Source organism: Mustela nivalis, assembly GCF_964662115.1.
Source record: "Mustela nivalis genome assembly, chromosome: 7".
Taxonomy (NCBI): Eukaryota; Metazoa; Chordata; class Mammalia; order Carnivora; family Mustelidae; genus Mustela; species Mustela nivalis.
Genome location: NC_139026.1, coordinates 77,639,050 through 77,656,686, shown reverse-complemented (window position 1 = coordinate 77,656,686; position 17,637 = coordinate 77,639,050). Strand labels below are relative to the sequence as shown.

Genomic DNA, 17,637 nt, shown 5'->3' with positions numbered 1-17,637 from the left:
CTGTTACGCTTATAATAAGAAAGAGCTCCTATACATAAATATTATCCTATCTAAGCAACCCAAACACCAATTCACTGAGTACTTTTAATTCTTTGATTAATGTCTGAGATCTCTCTCTCTCTTAGGAACTCAGTGATTCTGAAATTTTGCTTCATAGTCCCCTGGAGTCTTGTTTGGTTAAAAAATAATTTATTCAAGCTTCTAAAACACACAAAAAAATTTTTATGAGGTAGATTATTCTATTTCTGTATTTTAGTACTTTGAAGATAATTACATTGTTTTTTATTGTTGCTTTGGTAAAGATTTTATTTATTTGGTGAGAGAGAGAGAAAGAGAAAGCACGTGCCAGCATACAAGTAGGGGGAGTGGCAGGCAGAGGCAGAGGGAGAAGATGCCAGGCTCAATCCCAGGAGCCTGGAGCAATGACCTCAGCGGAAGGCAGATGCTTAACCGACTGAGCCACCCAGGTGTGCCTATATTCACATTGTTAAAACCATTATTATAAAATGAACATGCCTTAAAAACACATAAAGTTATTAAAGCCTAAAACTTTTACCTAAAAAGTTTTTTTCTCCATAGTTTAAGAAAATAATTTTCATTTTGAGAAGTGAAAGGGTAATAATGTAGAAAGTCAAAGAAAATCTTATAAATCTTGAATGGCAATAAGTAGTTACTATTGTATTAATGTAAAAATAAGCACGCAGTCTCCAATGTGGAGGAATTCTTTCTTATCTGAAAGTTCAGAGACACCAAATGAGATCTAAGTCAGAGATTACAGTAAACTCTGTCAGTTCTAAATGTGCAATTTCACCACAGTGGAGTAATTATTTTTTAAAATTTACAAGATGTGCTAACTTCTTGTAAGTTTTACTAACAATGCTGCTGGTATACACAGCACAAAATATTTATTTGAGGTAAATATTCTAGGCAATTTGGTGGGAGCTGGAATTACTGCTTTTTGGACCTGAATGATCTGAATTGTCTATACATGTTAATTAAAAACTACAACCACAGTAATTCACATAGCTTTTTACTGTATACAGACTTTTTCTTTCCTTGTAGGTCTCCTAAATCTAAAACCTTGAAACTGACCAAAGAAAGCTCTCCATTTTAACTAGAGGTTTGAAAGAATTTCAATAGCAAATGTATTTTCATCTCCTTCTATTTGGGCTTCACCCTTGGGAGTTGATCCTAGCTGCCCTTCTGGAGTCCCTCAGTTTGTCTGGAAGATAATGGACAGTGTGGGGACTGGTGGCTAGAGAGTATGGTTACTGGTAGACTGCTTTACAAGCCAGGTTGGCAAGAGAGCTAGGACATTTATGATGTCTGTTGGCATCTCTGGCTTGACAGTGGGAAGTGGTGCCCCAGCACACAGAGTAGACAGGATATGCCAGAGGAAAAGAAGGGATTGTTTGCCAATGAAAAGAACCCAACCCTGGGTAACAGTGGACTGTAGTATTCAACTTGCCAACTTTTGCTACTTAGGGGTGGGAGTTGTGTGTTGTATAAGTGTGTGTGTGTGTGTGTGCATGAGAGAGAGAGGGAGATAGTGGTGTGTGTGTGTGTATGAGAGAGACAGAGTGTGGTGTGTGTGTGTGTAACTACTGTCAGAATTTTTTCCTCGTGCTTTTTATTAAAAAAACAAACTTTGTAGAGAAATGATAGAATTCCTGTGTTCCAGTCTTCATCATTGTGAAAAAGCAAGAAACAATGAAACTATTATGTCTTAAAAACATATAATGGTATTCAAGGCTTACAGAGAATGAGCAAAACTAGCAATATAATATGAAATCTAGATAGATGAACAGATAGATTTATCTATGAACCGGGGCAACTTTTGAGTGAAAAGTAAAATATAAACAAGTACTAATCTATATTCAGTGGCTAGCCCAGAAATATACCATGTATATAAATGGTATATAAATGAACAACTTATAAAAGCATCTGATGCTTTACTCAAATTTTCTTAGAGCTATGAATTTAATTTATCTTCTCATAACTAAAGTATATATATTTTAAAATTCTTGAATGAAGGTATCTGTTATCAATCTGTTGGAAAGGGAGTAATTACTTTGAATTGCATTTATATGGCTATAGGCCACTGACAGCAAAAGATTAAAAAGGTACAAGAATAGAGATTTAATATCTCATTTTTTAAAACTTAAATCTTTTGAAAAATTTTTAAAAATTAAAAAAATATGAAACTGATCTTTTGGCCATTGTTTTATGCTAATCCTGCTTCTGGTATTTTGTTATTGTTTTGCTTAGTATAATACTAATTTTTATTATTCTCATTAGTGTGAAAAAATAATACTCATTGGCTGATAGTTTAAATTTCAGAAATAGGTTAGTGCATCACACAGATCTATCTTTCTAGAGATTAATACTTAAGGTAAGAACTAGAATTCAATCACTTTGAAAGTATAGAGGGAAAAGTATGTGACATGGATGACAAATGTTTTATAGTTCATGAAATTAGAGGATATCCTGACTTCAGACATTATCTCAGTTAACTTTTTTTAAAGATTTTCTTTATTAGAGAAAGAGAGAGAGAGCACGCACACAAGTAGGGGGAGTGGCAGAGAGGGAGAAGCAGGTTCCCCACTGAGCAGGGAGCTCTATGCAGGGGTAGATCCCAGTACCCTGGGATCATGACCTGAGCCCAAGGCAGATACTTAACCAGCTGTGCCACCCAGGTGCCCCTCTCAATTCACTTTTAATTTATATACTCCTAGAAAAATATCCAAAGATCCTGGCTAGCTAAAGAAATTTCATCCTACCTTTCAACGAATTAAATTGCATTTGTAAAACTATTGCTAGGTAGAAATGATTTTATATTAAGAATTTTGGGCTATATACAATTTGTTTCCTCTTTCAGTAAATTTTAATTTGAGTGAGAAAATTTTGCTTGAATGATGTTTCGATGCATTAAGCTTATTACAGGAAATGGAAAAGAATTAAAGGTAATGATGTAACAAAAAGTTAGACTTCATGTGTAGTTAAAATTGATGTAATGTCAATACAGACTCATGGAATTTAAACAATGTAACATTTATAAATATACTTTAAAAATATGTCTATATCCTGTATTTAAAAAAATGGAATGGCTATGTGGGCAAACAGTTTGGACTTAAATGTTGTAAATCATCACATATAACATTTTCTTTAGTATGGTATGTATCATTTTGTGCGTCAATGTAAACCACATTAAAAATATTGTCAGGGCCCCTCAGTGGCTCAGTCATGTAAATGTCTGCCTTTGGCTCAGGTCAGGCTCAGGCTCTCTCAAATAAATAAAATCTTTTAAAAAAAAATACATTGTCTTGTCTTAAAAAGTGTTGCTTATCCCTTTGTATAGATATAATAAATAAGTGGAAATAAAGTTAATAAATGAAATATTAATATTAAATAATAGATAAAACACAAACATGTTAAAATGTACTATTATGTATTACTAGAATACATTTTATATATATATTTATACCCAAAATGACAATAGGGCTGACTTATTTTATACATATGTGTTATTTATATCTTTTTAAATTTCTATCTATATTAAAAATGGATCAAAGAGCAGGTGTGGATAAGACTGATAAAATTAGCCCATTTTTCCTGCTGAATTGTTAATATTTGAGAGTGATTATATCTGTTTTCCTCTTGAAGGCCCAGAAATAATATTGTAACCTATGGAGGGAAGAAAAATAATGGAAACCTCTTGAAATTATTTAAAATTTCAACAAAGCTAGAGATATGATCACTTGTACATTGAATACATTCATATAAATTTATATATAATAATTTCTACAATATAAAACATAAACCAGTACTTTACAAAAGAAAAAAAAGTGCTTTTGTAAGGATGTGTTTATAACTTGCATTTACTAGCACAATTAATTAAGAATCATAATAGTTTGGCAAATTTACATACAGATGAGCTCATAATCTTAAGAATGCTTACAGCTCATATTTCTGGATTTTTTTTTTTTTTTAAGGTAAAGTAGATTCTCCCTCAGGATTTGAGTAAGTTACATGGGAAAAGAGACTTGATTCTGTTGAAATTTTGAATTAGAGATACTTCCTTTAAGAATCAGTGGAGTCTAGGGGTTCCCGAGTGGCTCAGTTTGTTAAGTGTCTCACTTAGGTTCAAGTCGTGATCTCAGGGTTCTGGGATTGAGCTCTATGTTGGGCTCCCTGCTCAGCAGGGAATCTGCTTTTCCCTCTTCCTCTGCCCGTCCCCATGTTTGTGCTCACTCTCTTTCTCTCAAATAAATAAATAATCAGTGGAGGCTGGTATTCTTTTGTTTAAACAAAACCAACAGAACATTCTTAGGTACTGAAAAGCCTTGTCAAAGTCAAAGGCCTTGACTACAGTAAAAATAAAGAAAATTAGTAAAATTAGGGATAGCTGATATATTGTTATCTGGACTCATAAAGATGAGCTTTTGTGTTGATCATGGGAATTCACAAATCCTATGGCATATTTTACTTGTCATGGAGTCAGTGGTTTGGTTTTAGTCACCTCTAGAAGAACACTGCTGCTCTTTTCCTATAAATATTAAACAGGAATGTTTACAACCTGTGAGTTGAATTAGGGTCACCATAACTGCACTTCAGTTAAAAGTGTCTCATTCTGTGACTGCTTAATCTCTAGCTATTTTCAAAAATACTGCTCTGCTTGCTAGGACTGGCCCAGATTAGACAAGATAGAGGGACATAGAAAATCACTATGTTGCATGCAAACGGAGGAGACAGTGATATCCGGGACTGTTGTTTCCGTGGGAAGGATCATGCCAGCGTTTGAGCCAAAATATTTTCAACATCCTAGAGAAATTGTCTTTAATATACTATATGTTTACAAATCCCTGTTAGAGAGATCCTTCAACACACACCTGAAACATGGCACATAGGTGTACTACAAGGCAGAGGAGTTGCACTAGAACAGTACAAGCCACAGGAGTGTGTGTAACTCCCAAATAGCTCAGCACAGCATTTATCAATTCATAAGCCTATTACATCCTCACAAGTTATTTTTATTAAAGCTTTCTTAAAATTGTACATATAATTTTATATCTACATATCTCTATATATCTAGAATCATATTCTTAGTAATTGGAAAAATATAGTGTATTTTTCAAGGAGTTAAGCAACTTTCACAGAAAGAATCAAATGAGTTCTCTGAGTTTATTTTCAAAACAATAAGTAGGCATTGCCTCCAATTTTTAAGTGAAGGCATAAGGACCCTGAAGTTGGCTGACTGACTCCAGATCACACAGTGATCGAGAAAGGGATGAGACGAGTTCGGTACACGCATGTCATTTGTATATGTTTTGTGCAAAACTAGTTTGCTGGCAGTCAAGAAAGTGAGAATCTTCTGTTATTCTCAAGACAGGGTGGTCTTCATGAGGATCACCAGAAATGCCAGCAAAAGGCAATATTAATATTGCCTGCCTCTTTTCTCTGCCTTTGTTTGGTGTGATTGCGTGGTTATACTCCTGTGGGAAAAGAACACTTGTTTGCTTTGCTCTCAGAGTTGTTTTAAGGAGGTGGAGAGGGTAACAGTGGTTTATGGGAATCACACCCGTGCCGTTCTCTGAGACTGAATATAATCTGAGGCAACTTTGTTAATATTACTGGCAAAATCAGATCACAGAATGACTGTGATATTAACTTGAATCTATTTCCAACTTTCAACAGTGCCCATTGTGTACCAGGCAGTGAGGTAGATGCCGAAAACATGGAGATGAGTTTATCACCTTTCTTACCTTCAAGTATGATGAAGGCTGAGAGGGGAACTAAATAAACAACAGGTATAATACAATAACAGGATCTGTGATGGTAGATAACTGACTTCTTTAAGAGCAAACGGGGAACGGCATGAAGCAGGAAAGGTTTCTTAGAGGACATAATAGGCTATAAACGTTGGTGATGCTGGGAAAGAAGGGGCCAAAAATGGAAGAGGGGGGTTAGACATATTTGATAAGTAAGGACTATCCTAGAGATTTCAAATATAAATGTGAATGAGCATAGTATCTATTTTTTCATTATTAATAGAGCATAGAAATAATATGTAGATTTTATTTAACAATTTAATAAATTTCCTCAAACAAAGCTTTTAGAGCCAGACTACCGTCTATATAGCTATATAATAGTAATCAATTTGCTTTAAATGTCCTTTGTTTTTTTTTTTCCTCAGTAGCATATATCTATTATAAAAAGTAAGGAGAACAAATTGGAGATGTAAATAGACACAAATGGGATAAACAGCCCTGGAGTAGACTTTATTTTATAAATGCAGTCAGAGAGACATTACACAGAATCATTATTTTAGTTGCAATTAAATTAACAGGAAATAGCAAAGCAGTATTATTGAATCACAAGGAAATTATTGGTTGTGATTTATAATGAAAGTCTTCCCATCATATCTCTCTGTATAGTGATAATTGTTTCAATATTATAGTATTGAAAATCAGGAACAGTTAAAAATATTAAGGTAAATTAAATTTGCCTTTTAATCTCCATAAAATCTAGGAATAGTTGATGATGGGGGGAAAAAGATAATTCTAAGTCCATGAAAATTACATTTAAATCTTTCTTTAAAGTATTTATCTAAGCAATTTTTGAAGTAGGACAGGTTGCAAAGGAAACTATAAAAATTCTCCTGTATTCCAAAAGATTGATGATAAAATCACCTGGGAGTCAATCCACTTATCCACCCAAATTCTTCAGATTTATTCTGGAGACAAAGCACCTTGTATCGAGGGTTGACAAGTTTACCGCCACCTCCTCTTTAACTGCCTTATGTTGATGACCTTTTGACACATCCTCACTTCATGATCATCTGTTTCTCTGGCTCTGAATATACAATGATGTATTTTCTTTATCTCACAGAATTGTTGTTGTAGAGGCTGAAATGCAGTTTGTGACTCAGTACATTTTCTCCTTTACAACACAGGATAGCATTGCATTTATATGACATGCAAATTCAGTGTTTTATTCAAAATAATAATCTTAGACAAGACTCAGAAGGGGAGGCACAAGTATTTTATTCATTCTTTTATTTATATCCTGTCTCATTCTGGAAAGGATCCAAGATAATTTATAGAAACCCATGTAAAGTGACATGGTGAACTATAAACTGGGTGAGGAAATTGAAGGAAAGGGGAAATACGGGTAAGAAGCCTGAAAAGTCTGCAGAGGACAGCATGTCATGAAGACCTATCCTGCAAGAAATGGGCCGCAGATTTGGCCATAAGCCCTCTCTAACAACTAACTCAGAAGGGGGAAAAGAAGGCTCCATTTCATGATAAATAGGACCCGCTCAGAATTGTACCTCACTGGTCCTCACTCAGTTCTGTAGAGAGTAACAAATCTACCAAAACAAAACAGAACCAAATATCAGAGAATTGCTTTTTAGGGAGTTCCAGAATGACTTCAACAGGGGCACATCTGTGTGGTGTATGATAAACCTGACTATTGCCATTGCATCCAGATTTGCCACTCTGCTGTACTTTCTTTATCTGGATGGGTATTACATGTTCTTGCAACTTAACTGAGTAATTGTGTCTACTTGAGATCAGTAATATTGCTTCTCTCTACTAAGTTTTTGATGCGTGTTGAGTGGTGGGAATTTAATGTTGATAGTAATAGCTCAACGTTGAATTGAAAGAATCAACCAGATGAGGATTAGCATAGTTAGAAAACTGCCAGAAGGGCTTAAGTGATTCAAGGTTTTGTTTAAGTCCTCTATATGAAGTTCTCACCACTAGTGTGGTGAGCTCTGTTACCTAAGTCTTGCCACACTTTTACCATTACCAAATCATTGTGCTTGAAGTGCTCTGATAGAAATGTTTTGTTTCCATGACTGTTACTTAAGATATTTGAAACACACACAGCAGTGGAGGAGGATAGCTTCTAAACATAATCTCCAAAACTCAGTTTTTAAGATTGCAGTGAAAGATACCAAGATTATGAGCTTGGGATTCTGAAGGTCAAAGAAAATTATTTCACTTAATTAAAAATGTATAGTGCTAAAGTACTATTTTGTATTTTTCCCCATGTAACTTCAATGATTGAGTCCTAGTGGATTGGGTTCATACATACAAATATATTTACCATTGGTTTTAGTCCCCTTTCCTTTCACATTTTCATACACGTAGATCTGCTTCTGGAAGTTAGAGGTCAAGGTGACACTGGTGTAGAGGGATGTATCATTTAGAATATTATGATGTATGTACAAGATCTTTGAGATAGTGGAGAACTGCGAGGCTGGAAATCTAAGTGAGGTGTGTTTTAAATAATGTAATAAATACGTTTCTTACTGCAAAATTTCTACTGAAATTAATGGCAGCTCGTTTTTCCTTCCAAATCCCATCTTTAGAAATTATTGTTTTGGTTGGCTAGATAACAGTTTTTTTGTTGCTTGTCTCTGGTCATCAGGTCTTTACAACTAAGCATTAAACATATACATATGTATTTTTTAACTATAAAATTATAAATTAAAAATTATAAAATACATATAAATACATTTCTATATTTATATTTATTTTTTATAATACACATTTATGTGTGTGTGTGTGTGTGTGTGTGTGTGTGTGTGTGTGTGTTTATTTAATGGTAACAAACACCTTGTGTTTGCAAAGTGTATGGGCCAAGCTTAAATTCCATGATATAAACAACAGAGGCATCCCTTATGGTGTATTTACCACTTTAGTTCCTAGAGTCTTTATCTGCTTTATCTTCCTCTGTAAACTCCTTAGGTAAACTTCAGTAATCACATTGACAAGGTTTTTATAGTGAGCACTAATGCATGCTTACACAGTCCTTATCCCTCCCCATCTAAACTAAGAAGGCATCTGTAGAAGGTCTGCTTTCTGAGAAGACTATTATGATTGCTTTAATGTGAAGAAAATTCGGAATAACCATGTTGGTATTAGCAATGTACTTTGAAGCTATTATCAAAAATAAAGCTTGGTGACTATTAATCCCATGTTAAAAAATAATGTCCTATTACATCTTGGTCATAACAAAGTTAGGAGAATTCTATATACTGTATTTGTAATTATTGATATAAGTAATAAGTTTTTGAGTGTCTTAAACTTTCATCCTAAGAAATTGTTAATCATTTTGGTAGCATAGATGATACAGTGTTTTTAGATATGAGTGATTAAAACTAAAATACTGGTTTGAAATATTAATATTGGTGGGATAAATTAAAAATCATTAGAATGCTAACAAAATATAATTTTTGAGTGTATACAATTTGGGGTTAAAGAACAATGAAGTTATGTATGAGTCTCTTAAAATATGTTATTAAGTTATGCTCATAGTAATATTAAGCATTTTTTTCGCAATTAAACCATGCATTTGTAGAAAACTTAAAAGTATATTTGACAAATGTATGAGAGCTAATACTATATATTTTCCCCCTTAAATTTAGTCATGATTTCATTGGAGAATTTACCACAAGCTATAGGGAACTTTCTAGAGGACAATCGCAATTCAACGTATATGAGGTAAGAGGAATTATATTTTATTATTTTCCTCTGGAATAAGTAAATTTATGCTTTAAAAGTGTAGATTTTGCAAAGGGTAATTGTCAAAATATAACCAAGTACCAATATATGTAAAAATCTTCCAATTTATTGAACAGACTTGTTTCTGAGACTGAATGGTATTGTATTATTTCTTTTCAAGTCTCATGGTCTTTTAACTCTATTTTGAGAAATCTAAATATTCTTGCCTATGAAACTGTTATTTTTATTTTTTTAAAAAGATTTTATTTATTTATTTGACAGACAGAAATCACAAGTAGGCAGAGAGGCAGGCACAGATAGAGGGGGAAGCAGGCTCCCTGCCGAGCAGAGAGCCCGATGCGGGGCTCGATCCTAGGACTCTGGGATCATGACCTGAGCCGAAGGCAGAGGCTTTAACCCACTGAGCCACCAGGCCTCCCAAAACTTTCTGTTATTTTTTTTTTTTTAAGTTTTTTTTTCCACAAACCTCACGGGGTTTTTTCTTGTTGTTGTTTTTGTTTTTTGTTTTTGTTTTTGTCTTTTTGCCTTTCTACCAACCTCCTCCCCAACACCTTTTTAGTAAAAAGAGAAGAACAGTGCATTTTCATTATGTCAGCTTGGTGTTTTAAAATGAACTGTGGTCTGCTTTGTATGTTTGAGCACCTTCATTGTAGTTTACTTGAAGACTGAGTGGAATGACAAAATATAATTCAGTCATTAAAGAAATCCAGGTTATTAAAGCAAGTACAGTAGCTCTTTCTGCCTTAAACCTACCTTGCTAGTTAACTACCAGATATGTATTGAGCACATGGTATGTTCTGGCACTGTTAATACTTGGGCTAAGTTACCGTACATTCTCTTTAATGTTTTTATTTAACAAACATCAAAGGCAAAGGAGAATATCTCAGTGTCAGTTAATAATGGTAACTCTTTCCCTGCCAGGTTGACACTAATATTGACCTCATTTAAGTTAGGAGTGGAACACTTTCCATCTTCTAACATCTTCTTACTAAGCTAAAGCAGTAACATTCCATTCATTCCCTCATTCATTCATTCACTGGAAATAAACTATTTATTACATGGATTTTACATTCCATGTACTCTGTTAAGGCCCTGGGAATATATAGATGGTTAAAAATTTCAGTGCCTATGGGCACTTTGGTGTCTCAGTCAGTCAAGCATGTGACTCTTGATTTCAGCTCAGGCATGGTCTAAAGGCTGTGAGATCGAGCCCCACATTGGGCTCTGCAGTAGTCGTGGAGCCTGCTTAAGATTTTCTGTCTCCCTCAAAAAAAAAAAAAAAAAAACCCATAAAACAAAACCTCCATGTCTAACGGGAGACAAACCCATGAAATATGTTTAGTGTGTAATGATAATGGCTACATATAGTATTTTACTTAGTAGAGTATGAGATATTGCAGATTAAACTTCCCAGGCTGCAACAAAGATGGAATAATGGATCAATTTTCTGTCTGGGTTTTCCAAGGAATGACTATTAAGGCTCTAAACAGGCAATGAAAATAATATAAGATAGCTTATCCTTGTATGGATGCCTGCTTTCTCTGCCCACCTTTGGGCTTCTAGATTTCCAGCATTATACCTGAACTTTAAAAAAAAAAAAAAACACCCTGCAGCTTTACAGACTGGTTTTGGCAGACAAAGACCTTCTCCTGTCAGTTCCTGAGCTGACGAGATGACCTCCAGACCTGCAGAGTCCTGCAGTCATGCTGGACTAGAGCTGCTTTTGAGGCTAGTAGGTCTGTAGTAGCATCCATGGTTGGGGGTGCTTGTTACCAGCAGCTGGAGCGGGCATGGACTCTGTCCGGCCCCTGTGCATGAGACTGGCTCCAGCACTTTATTCAGGAGGGTGACTCTGAGCCAGGGTTGCTTTTCAGGCTGCACAGCTAGGTCCTCAGCCAGATGGCCTCTTATTAAGTGTGAAGGCGTGTGTGGCTCCTGCCAAGTGTCTTGGAGGACTCCTCTCTGATCCCTGTGTGGGTCTCTAAGTAGGCAGGACTGGCTCTGGACCATACCTAGAAGAGTCAGCCCCGAGTCCCAGGGCTGTATTGGGTACCATACTTAAGACTTTGGTCTGTACTGGCTCTGGAGGCACAGACGGGCATGTCCCCACTAGGTCCCTCGGTGGGCTAGATTGCTTTGTACCATGGTCCGAGGGGCTGGGACCAAATAAATATAAGGATATTTCGTGGTCTCCTAAGGTGCAGACATGAACATCTCTTGGTGGGTCTTTGTGCCAGCAAGATTACTCACAAACTGTGGCTGGAAGGAGCTGGAATTAAGTAAGTATTAGGCCCTTTTAGGATTTAGATGATTGCAGACAGGATTGTTTACTCCTGGGACCCTGGACCCATAGGACTATTGGTGGACTGCAGCTGTGAGGGGGCTGGAGCAGCATACAGGGCCCTTGTGGGATCTCTAAGCTTGCACAAGCTCCCAGGCATGGAGACAGGAGTGTCTCCTGCTGGCTCCACGTACCTGCAGTCCTTCGGATTCATTGAAATAGTATGTGTTTGCTCTCTGCTCCAGCCATCTTGGGCCAGTTACTTTTTCCTCTTTCTAGACGGTTATGTCCGTCCCTTTTTATTGTAGCCTTTGCTTAAATTAATAAAGTTTTGTTCAAATAATACTTGCCATAAATTCTTTTAACTTTTTTTTGCCTGTCTAAATGCTTCCATGTGTGTTTTGGTTTAGGATGTGCTAAAGGATTTTCTCCTTTATGTATTTTTATTTATCCTGTTAGATTGACAGGTCTTACTCATCTTTACATGCCCTATATTCTTCAGTGTCTTGTACAATATAGGAGTGCAGTAATATTTCCTAATGGAATAAATGGTCAGAAATTAAATCTTGGTCCACAAACCAGACTTTTACTAATCACTACCCAGCCTCAGTATCTGGTGGAAATTATTACCCCTGACAGCAGTAGAGTAACAGAGTCCTTAATGTATGTACATAATTTGGGTGATTTGCTATGTTCGTGTTTTTAACCTAATAACAAAAAAGTTATGTATCTTGGCTATACTTTTCTTTACCTGTTTATAGTTTACTACAAAGCAGTCATTATTATTTAGGACCTAGGTTGTTAAATTCTCTCTCACATCAAGAAGATACAGATGGGGGCGCCTGGGTGGCTCAGTGGGTTAAGCCGCTGCCTTCAGCTCAGGTCATGATCTCAGGGTCCTGGGATCGAGTCCCGCATCGGGCTTTCTGCTCGGCAGGGAGCCTGCTTCCTCTTCTCTCTCTTTGCCTGCCTCTCTGCCTACTTGTGATCTCTCTCTGTCAAATAAATAAATAAAATATTAAAAAAAAAGAAGATACAGATGGATAAAGATAATCAATGCATAAAATAATTGAGAAGAATAGTACTGAAAAAAAAAAGTATTTTTAAAAAAGATGGTCGCACACATACAAAGAAGAAGGTCACCAGTAAATTTTGTAGAGAAGTTTTGGTTGAAGGACTGTCCAGCAGTCATATTAAAGGCAATTGTAAATGAGCAGATGCATCAGGAGTGAAGGCAGCAGTTTGAACTACACATTTTATAAAAATTTTTGTGTAAAACCTAACACAGTGTATTTGTTTTATCTGCTTTTCAAGGTGGTGAATCCCAAAAAAAAAGGAAAAAAGAAAAAATATACTAATTCAGGAACAGTAAGTCAAATTTTATGTTATTCACTAAGGAGTCAAATAAATGAATGGAAAATGTATTTACACAGGCTAGAACCTAAGATGAGGCTCTTTAAATTAAGATTTGAATATAAAGGGGTATAATAGAAAACTGAACTTGCTATGGGATGGTTGAAATGGAAAATACCCTATGAAAAGTAGTTACCCAGCTTCTTGCAAGTTGTCCATGGGACCATGTGGCCTCTGAGGGAAGCTGAAGTTTTCTCGTGAAATCATTATTCAGTGGAATCAGAGAGAATTAACTAGTCATGAAAAAGTTTAAGTGTCAGTAAGAAATACTAGACTCTTTACAGGCCACACTTACCTATTAAAACTCATTGCATGGGAAAGCACTTATTCATAGTGTGTTCAAATTTATAGTCTTGTAGGATGCTGGGCTAAATCAGTACCCAAAGGTACAAAGATGAATGTATTTTGAATATGTGAAAAACTTAAAATCATCCTAGTCCTTTTTTTTTTTTTCTTTTTGGAGAATTCAGGTGTACCTTTTTTTTAATTGGTGTGTAACTAAAAACAATATTACAGTTTCAAGAGTACAACATACTGATTTAACAATTCTGTACATTACTCCACATTTATCACAGTAAGTGTAGTCACCAAATGTCACCATACAATGTTATTCCAGTATTATTGACTGTACTACCTATGATGTACTTTTCATCTCCATGACAATTCTTCTATAATACACTGAAGATTTTATTGTGAGATTAAATTTTCTTAGGAGAAGCAAAATCTAAGATCTCCCCAATTTTCTTTTAAAGATTTCTATACAGCAAGACACTTAAAATATTAGATAGCCCCGTAACGGGACCATGACAAAAACACACATTTCCCCTTGTAAGACTTAACTCACTGATTCTGGTTTTTTAGTTTTAACCATTTTTCAGCTCCTTTCATCTTTCCTTTTATCTAAAATGAGAAGTAACACAGTGTCCTTGTGGACAATTTTCATGCTATTCTTCAAAGGAAGGAAACTGGTCATAGAAAGGAGTTAGTTAATTTTGGGGGTCCCTTTCATTCTGATCATTTTAAATGTAAGAGCAATCATTCCTGGCAGATTTTAATAAAGAATAATATTGTTATTGATTTTCAGAATGTGATATTTCTCTCTAGTATGAAATATGAGTTCCTCTCTAATACTTAGAATGCAATTAGTACTAGTAGGTAATTCTACCTCGTTTTTCTTTTCTTTTTCAGGTAACCTTACTCTCTTTTTTGGTAGAAACAGAAGTTTCATTCCTTGATTATATTAAAGGAGGGTAAGTCATTCTCTGAAATTGTTTCCTTGCTTAAATGTTTCTTTCAATGTGTCTAGTAATAGGCAGCTGAAATGATCAACTTTATTATGGTTTGATGACAGACCTTTTGCACTTTTGTTACAGACTTAAGGAGATAAACTTAAACACAAAGAGCTATTACTTTGAGGAAAATTGCAACTTTTCTTTGACCAAGAAAAAAGACATTATTGTGTTAATAATAGTTGCAGATAAAGCTATTCTCTGCACTTTGGGAGAATATTTTCAGTTGCCTAACATATGGGACTTTTTATAGGCACTTTTCATTATTTTTGAAATAGAAGAAAAGCTTGAGGGCTTGTTGGAAATGTACATTTGCGCTCCAGAATATTAAAGAACATATCTTGTCATAAAAATCACCATGCAGAAATAGATGGTGAATAGTCATTTTCTTGCTCCCTGTGCTTCTAGGCAGGAATATATTTCAGGAAAAAATGGGTTGTTGTAGCCGTTCTTGAAATTTTCCAGAGTCCAGACAGAGCTTGTCTTGGTGATATGTTATGGATTCCTATACCCAAGTAAATAGAGAGGTTTTTGTTTTGTTTTGTTTTGTTTCAGTTTTATTCCTATTTTTAACCTGGTTGTCCCTATTTTTTTTATCACCAAGCATCCCCAGAGATTGACAACAGTCATTCACTACTATACCATCTAAAATGTCCACATATTCTAATTTATGTGTTATTACCTGTATTTACAATATCCAAAAAGGGTGAGAGGTAAATTTGAATGTGGTTAGTAACTTCATGACAGTTAATAGCAGCCAGAGACAACACTCAAGTAAACCTCTTCCTAATTATGATTTAGCAATTTTTTCCCCAGTATTGGTTCACTGGTGTCATGAAGCAGAAGAAAGGGATGAAAGAACGGGGAGGCTTAAGGAGCAAAGAAAGTTTACCAAAAACCAGAGAGCTCAACCTGTTTGCTCTTAGCTAAGGAAACAAAAAACAAACCCCCAAATGATACTTACTTAAATGGAGAATCAGTGCTATATATGGGCAATCTTGAAACCGGCCACCTAGCTATCCAGACACAGAAACTCCAAAGATTGTTTCAGTAAAGGTAAAGGGAAACGTATTAAAGGGGAAAAAATGTTTGCTGCTCAGGAAAAACTTCAGCAGTGAGCCTCTGAGTGAGGAAAAAAGAGACAAATCTTTATTTAGGGTTAAAAACCAGGCAGGACAACCCAACTCAATCCATATGCTTGTCCAAAAAGGGTGAGAGAAATTGGTGGGGTTTTTTTTTGTTTTAAACCACAGCAGAGGAGAAATTTCAGTTGGTACATTGTGCTCAGGGATTAGTTGACTTCTTTTGCTCAGGATTGTGGGTCCCGGGGTGAGGTGGGGGGACAGGGGGGAATTTTCCAGGTGTCTAAATCTCAAGATGATTATCACGATTCCAAGAAGTAGCTGTTCTTCTCTGAACTCCACACAACTGTGGCAGTTGCAAGATGGAGTCAGAATTGTTGTTCCTTCCCTCCTTTTCCTCTTCATTTCCTCTTTCTGATCATTGGTGTGTGAGTCATCAAGATGGCCAATTATGGTGAGCAAACTCTTGTTTGCCCAAGTGCTTAGCTGCTGCTTGGGGTCCATCCTGCTCTTATAGATAAGGGGTATAACAACATAGGGTTGGAGCAGTAGACCCAGAAGCTTGGGAGCTGAAGAGGAGAAAAAGGCACTTCTGGAAACAAGCAAAAGAGTATTTGAATAGCAAGAAGATACTTAATCCCAATTGTAGTCCCGATTGAAGGATGTTTCCTGTTTTTTCAGGTGACCAACTAAAGACATTGGATGGGTGGTATATAATTTTAATATCATTCCAAATTTCACTAAAGATGGGATTGTTGATATCGTGAAGCCAAGAGGCCTGTATGATTTTTTTTTTTTTTTTTAATTTCTAATTCCACTTTGGAGGAAGTATTTATCCAGGTGCAACAAGAGATATTAGCACAGACACCTCCTAGTTCTACCAGCCAGTAGTCGAATGCAGTTTGATTGTCTAGGACCACTGAAGCAGGGGAGTCCAAGGATAATTGTGAGTTTTATAGGGCTGAAGCAGTATAGTGGGATAATTCCTCTAGAATGTTTGTTAGATTACACACGGTGGCTTTATGATAAGCAGATCTTCCCCAAGGGGCCAACATACCTATGGCCAGACCAGTTCTAATAATTATTATACCTACAGCCCTTTGGGTTCTATGAGAGGCAGTGGATAGGATAGGCAGATTAGATTATATGAATCATAGGGTACATTGTCCAGTGATCCAAGCATTGTTTTAACACTTTTGAAGGCTAAGGTTTTGTTAGTTATTCTTCCATAAGGATTGCCCTTATAGGAAAGATAATTAAATGGGCTGCTACTGATAAATACATATCCTTCAGAAGCACACCAAGATTCAGTTGCTCTTGTTTTATTGTTCAGAGTGGTGCTGTTGATGAGGAGAAAGGAAGAGTTGGTACAGAAGGGAGGTAGGCGTCCTGCAATATAAGGTTTATTGAGATTACAGTAAGGACAGAATTGGGGGGTGGCACCTGGGTGGCTCAGCTGCTTAAGCACCTGACTCTTGGTTTTAGGTCTGGTCATGATCTCATAGTCCCAAGATAGAGCCCTGTATTGGGCTCTGTGTGGGTGTGGAGCCTGCTTAGTATTCTCTCTCTCCCTCTCCCTCTGCCCCCTACCCCCACTCATTCTCTCTCTCTCTCTCTCTCTCTCTTTTGCTAAAATAAACAAGTCTTTCAAAAAAAAATAAAGGATAGAATTTGGGATTAGTTTCATCATAGCAAAACCTCTTACAAATATTCCTTTGATGAGACTTTCTATATATCATTCCCCAGAAAATCACTGGACCCCCAAGTATTGATAGTAAGTTTCATCATTTGTCTTCTGTTCTTGATGACCTGGCAAAGGGCAGTAGCATTAGGGTATGTGGATGAAATAGAATTGCAGCTTGATAGATTATAATGATCAGCTAATGCAAAAGTGAGATTGACATCTGTAGAAACCAGACTAGGTCCCAGGTGGACATATCTTATGCAAGAAGAGAAATTGAGGACAGGAGTAACTTCAAAACAAGGAAAGGAGATTAAAGCAAATGGGGTTGCATCACCTTTGAAGGAGTGGGGAGGAA

The 17,637-nt window shown here is 36.1% G+C and overlaps 1 protein-coding gene across 1 annotated transcript in view; it reads left to right on the top strand.

Moving 5' to 3' along the window:
* Window positions 1-17,637, top strand: part of CPNE8 (copine 8) — a 217,568-nt gene that overhangs the window by 138,264 nt on the left and 61,667 nt on the right. Inside the window, exons 11-13 of the mRNA XM_082739027.1 lie at window positions 9,437-9,512; window positions 13,129-13,182; window positions 14,416-14,477. Coding sequence (XP_082595153.1) covers window positions 9,437-9,512; window positions 13,129-13,182; window positions 14,416-14,477 — 192 coding nt within the window. The remainder of the gene's footprint in view (window positions 1-9,436; window positions 9,513-13,128; window positions 13,183-14,415; window positions 14,478-17,637) is intronic.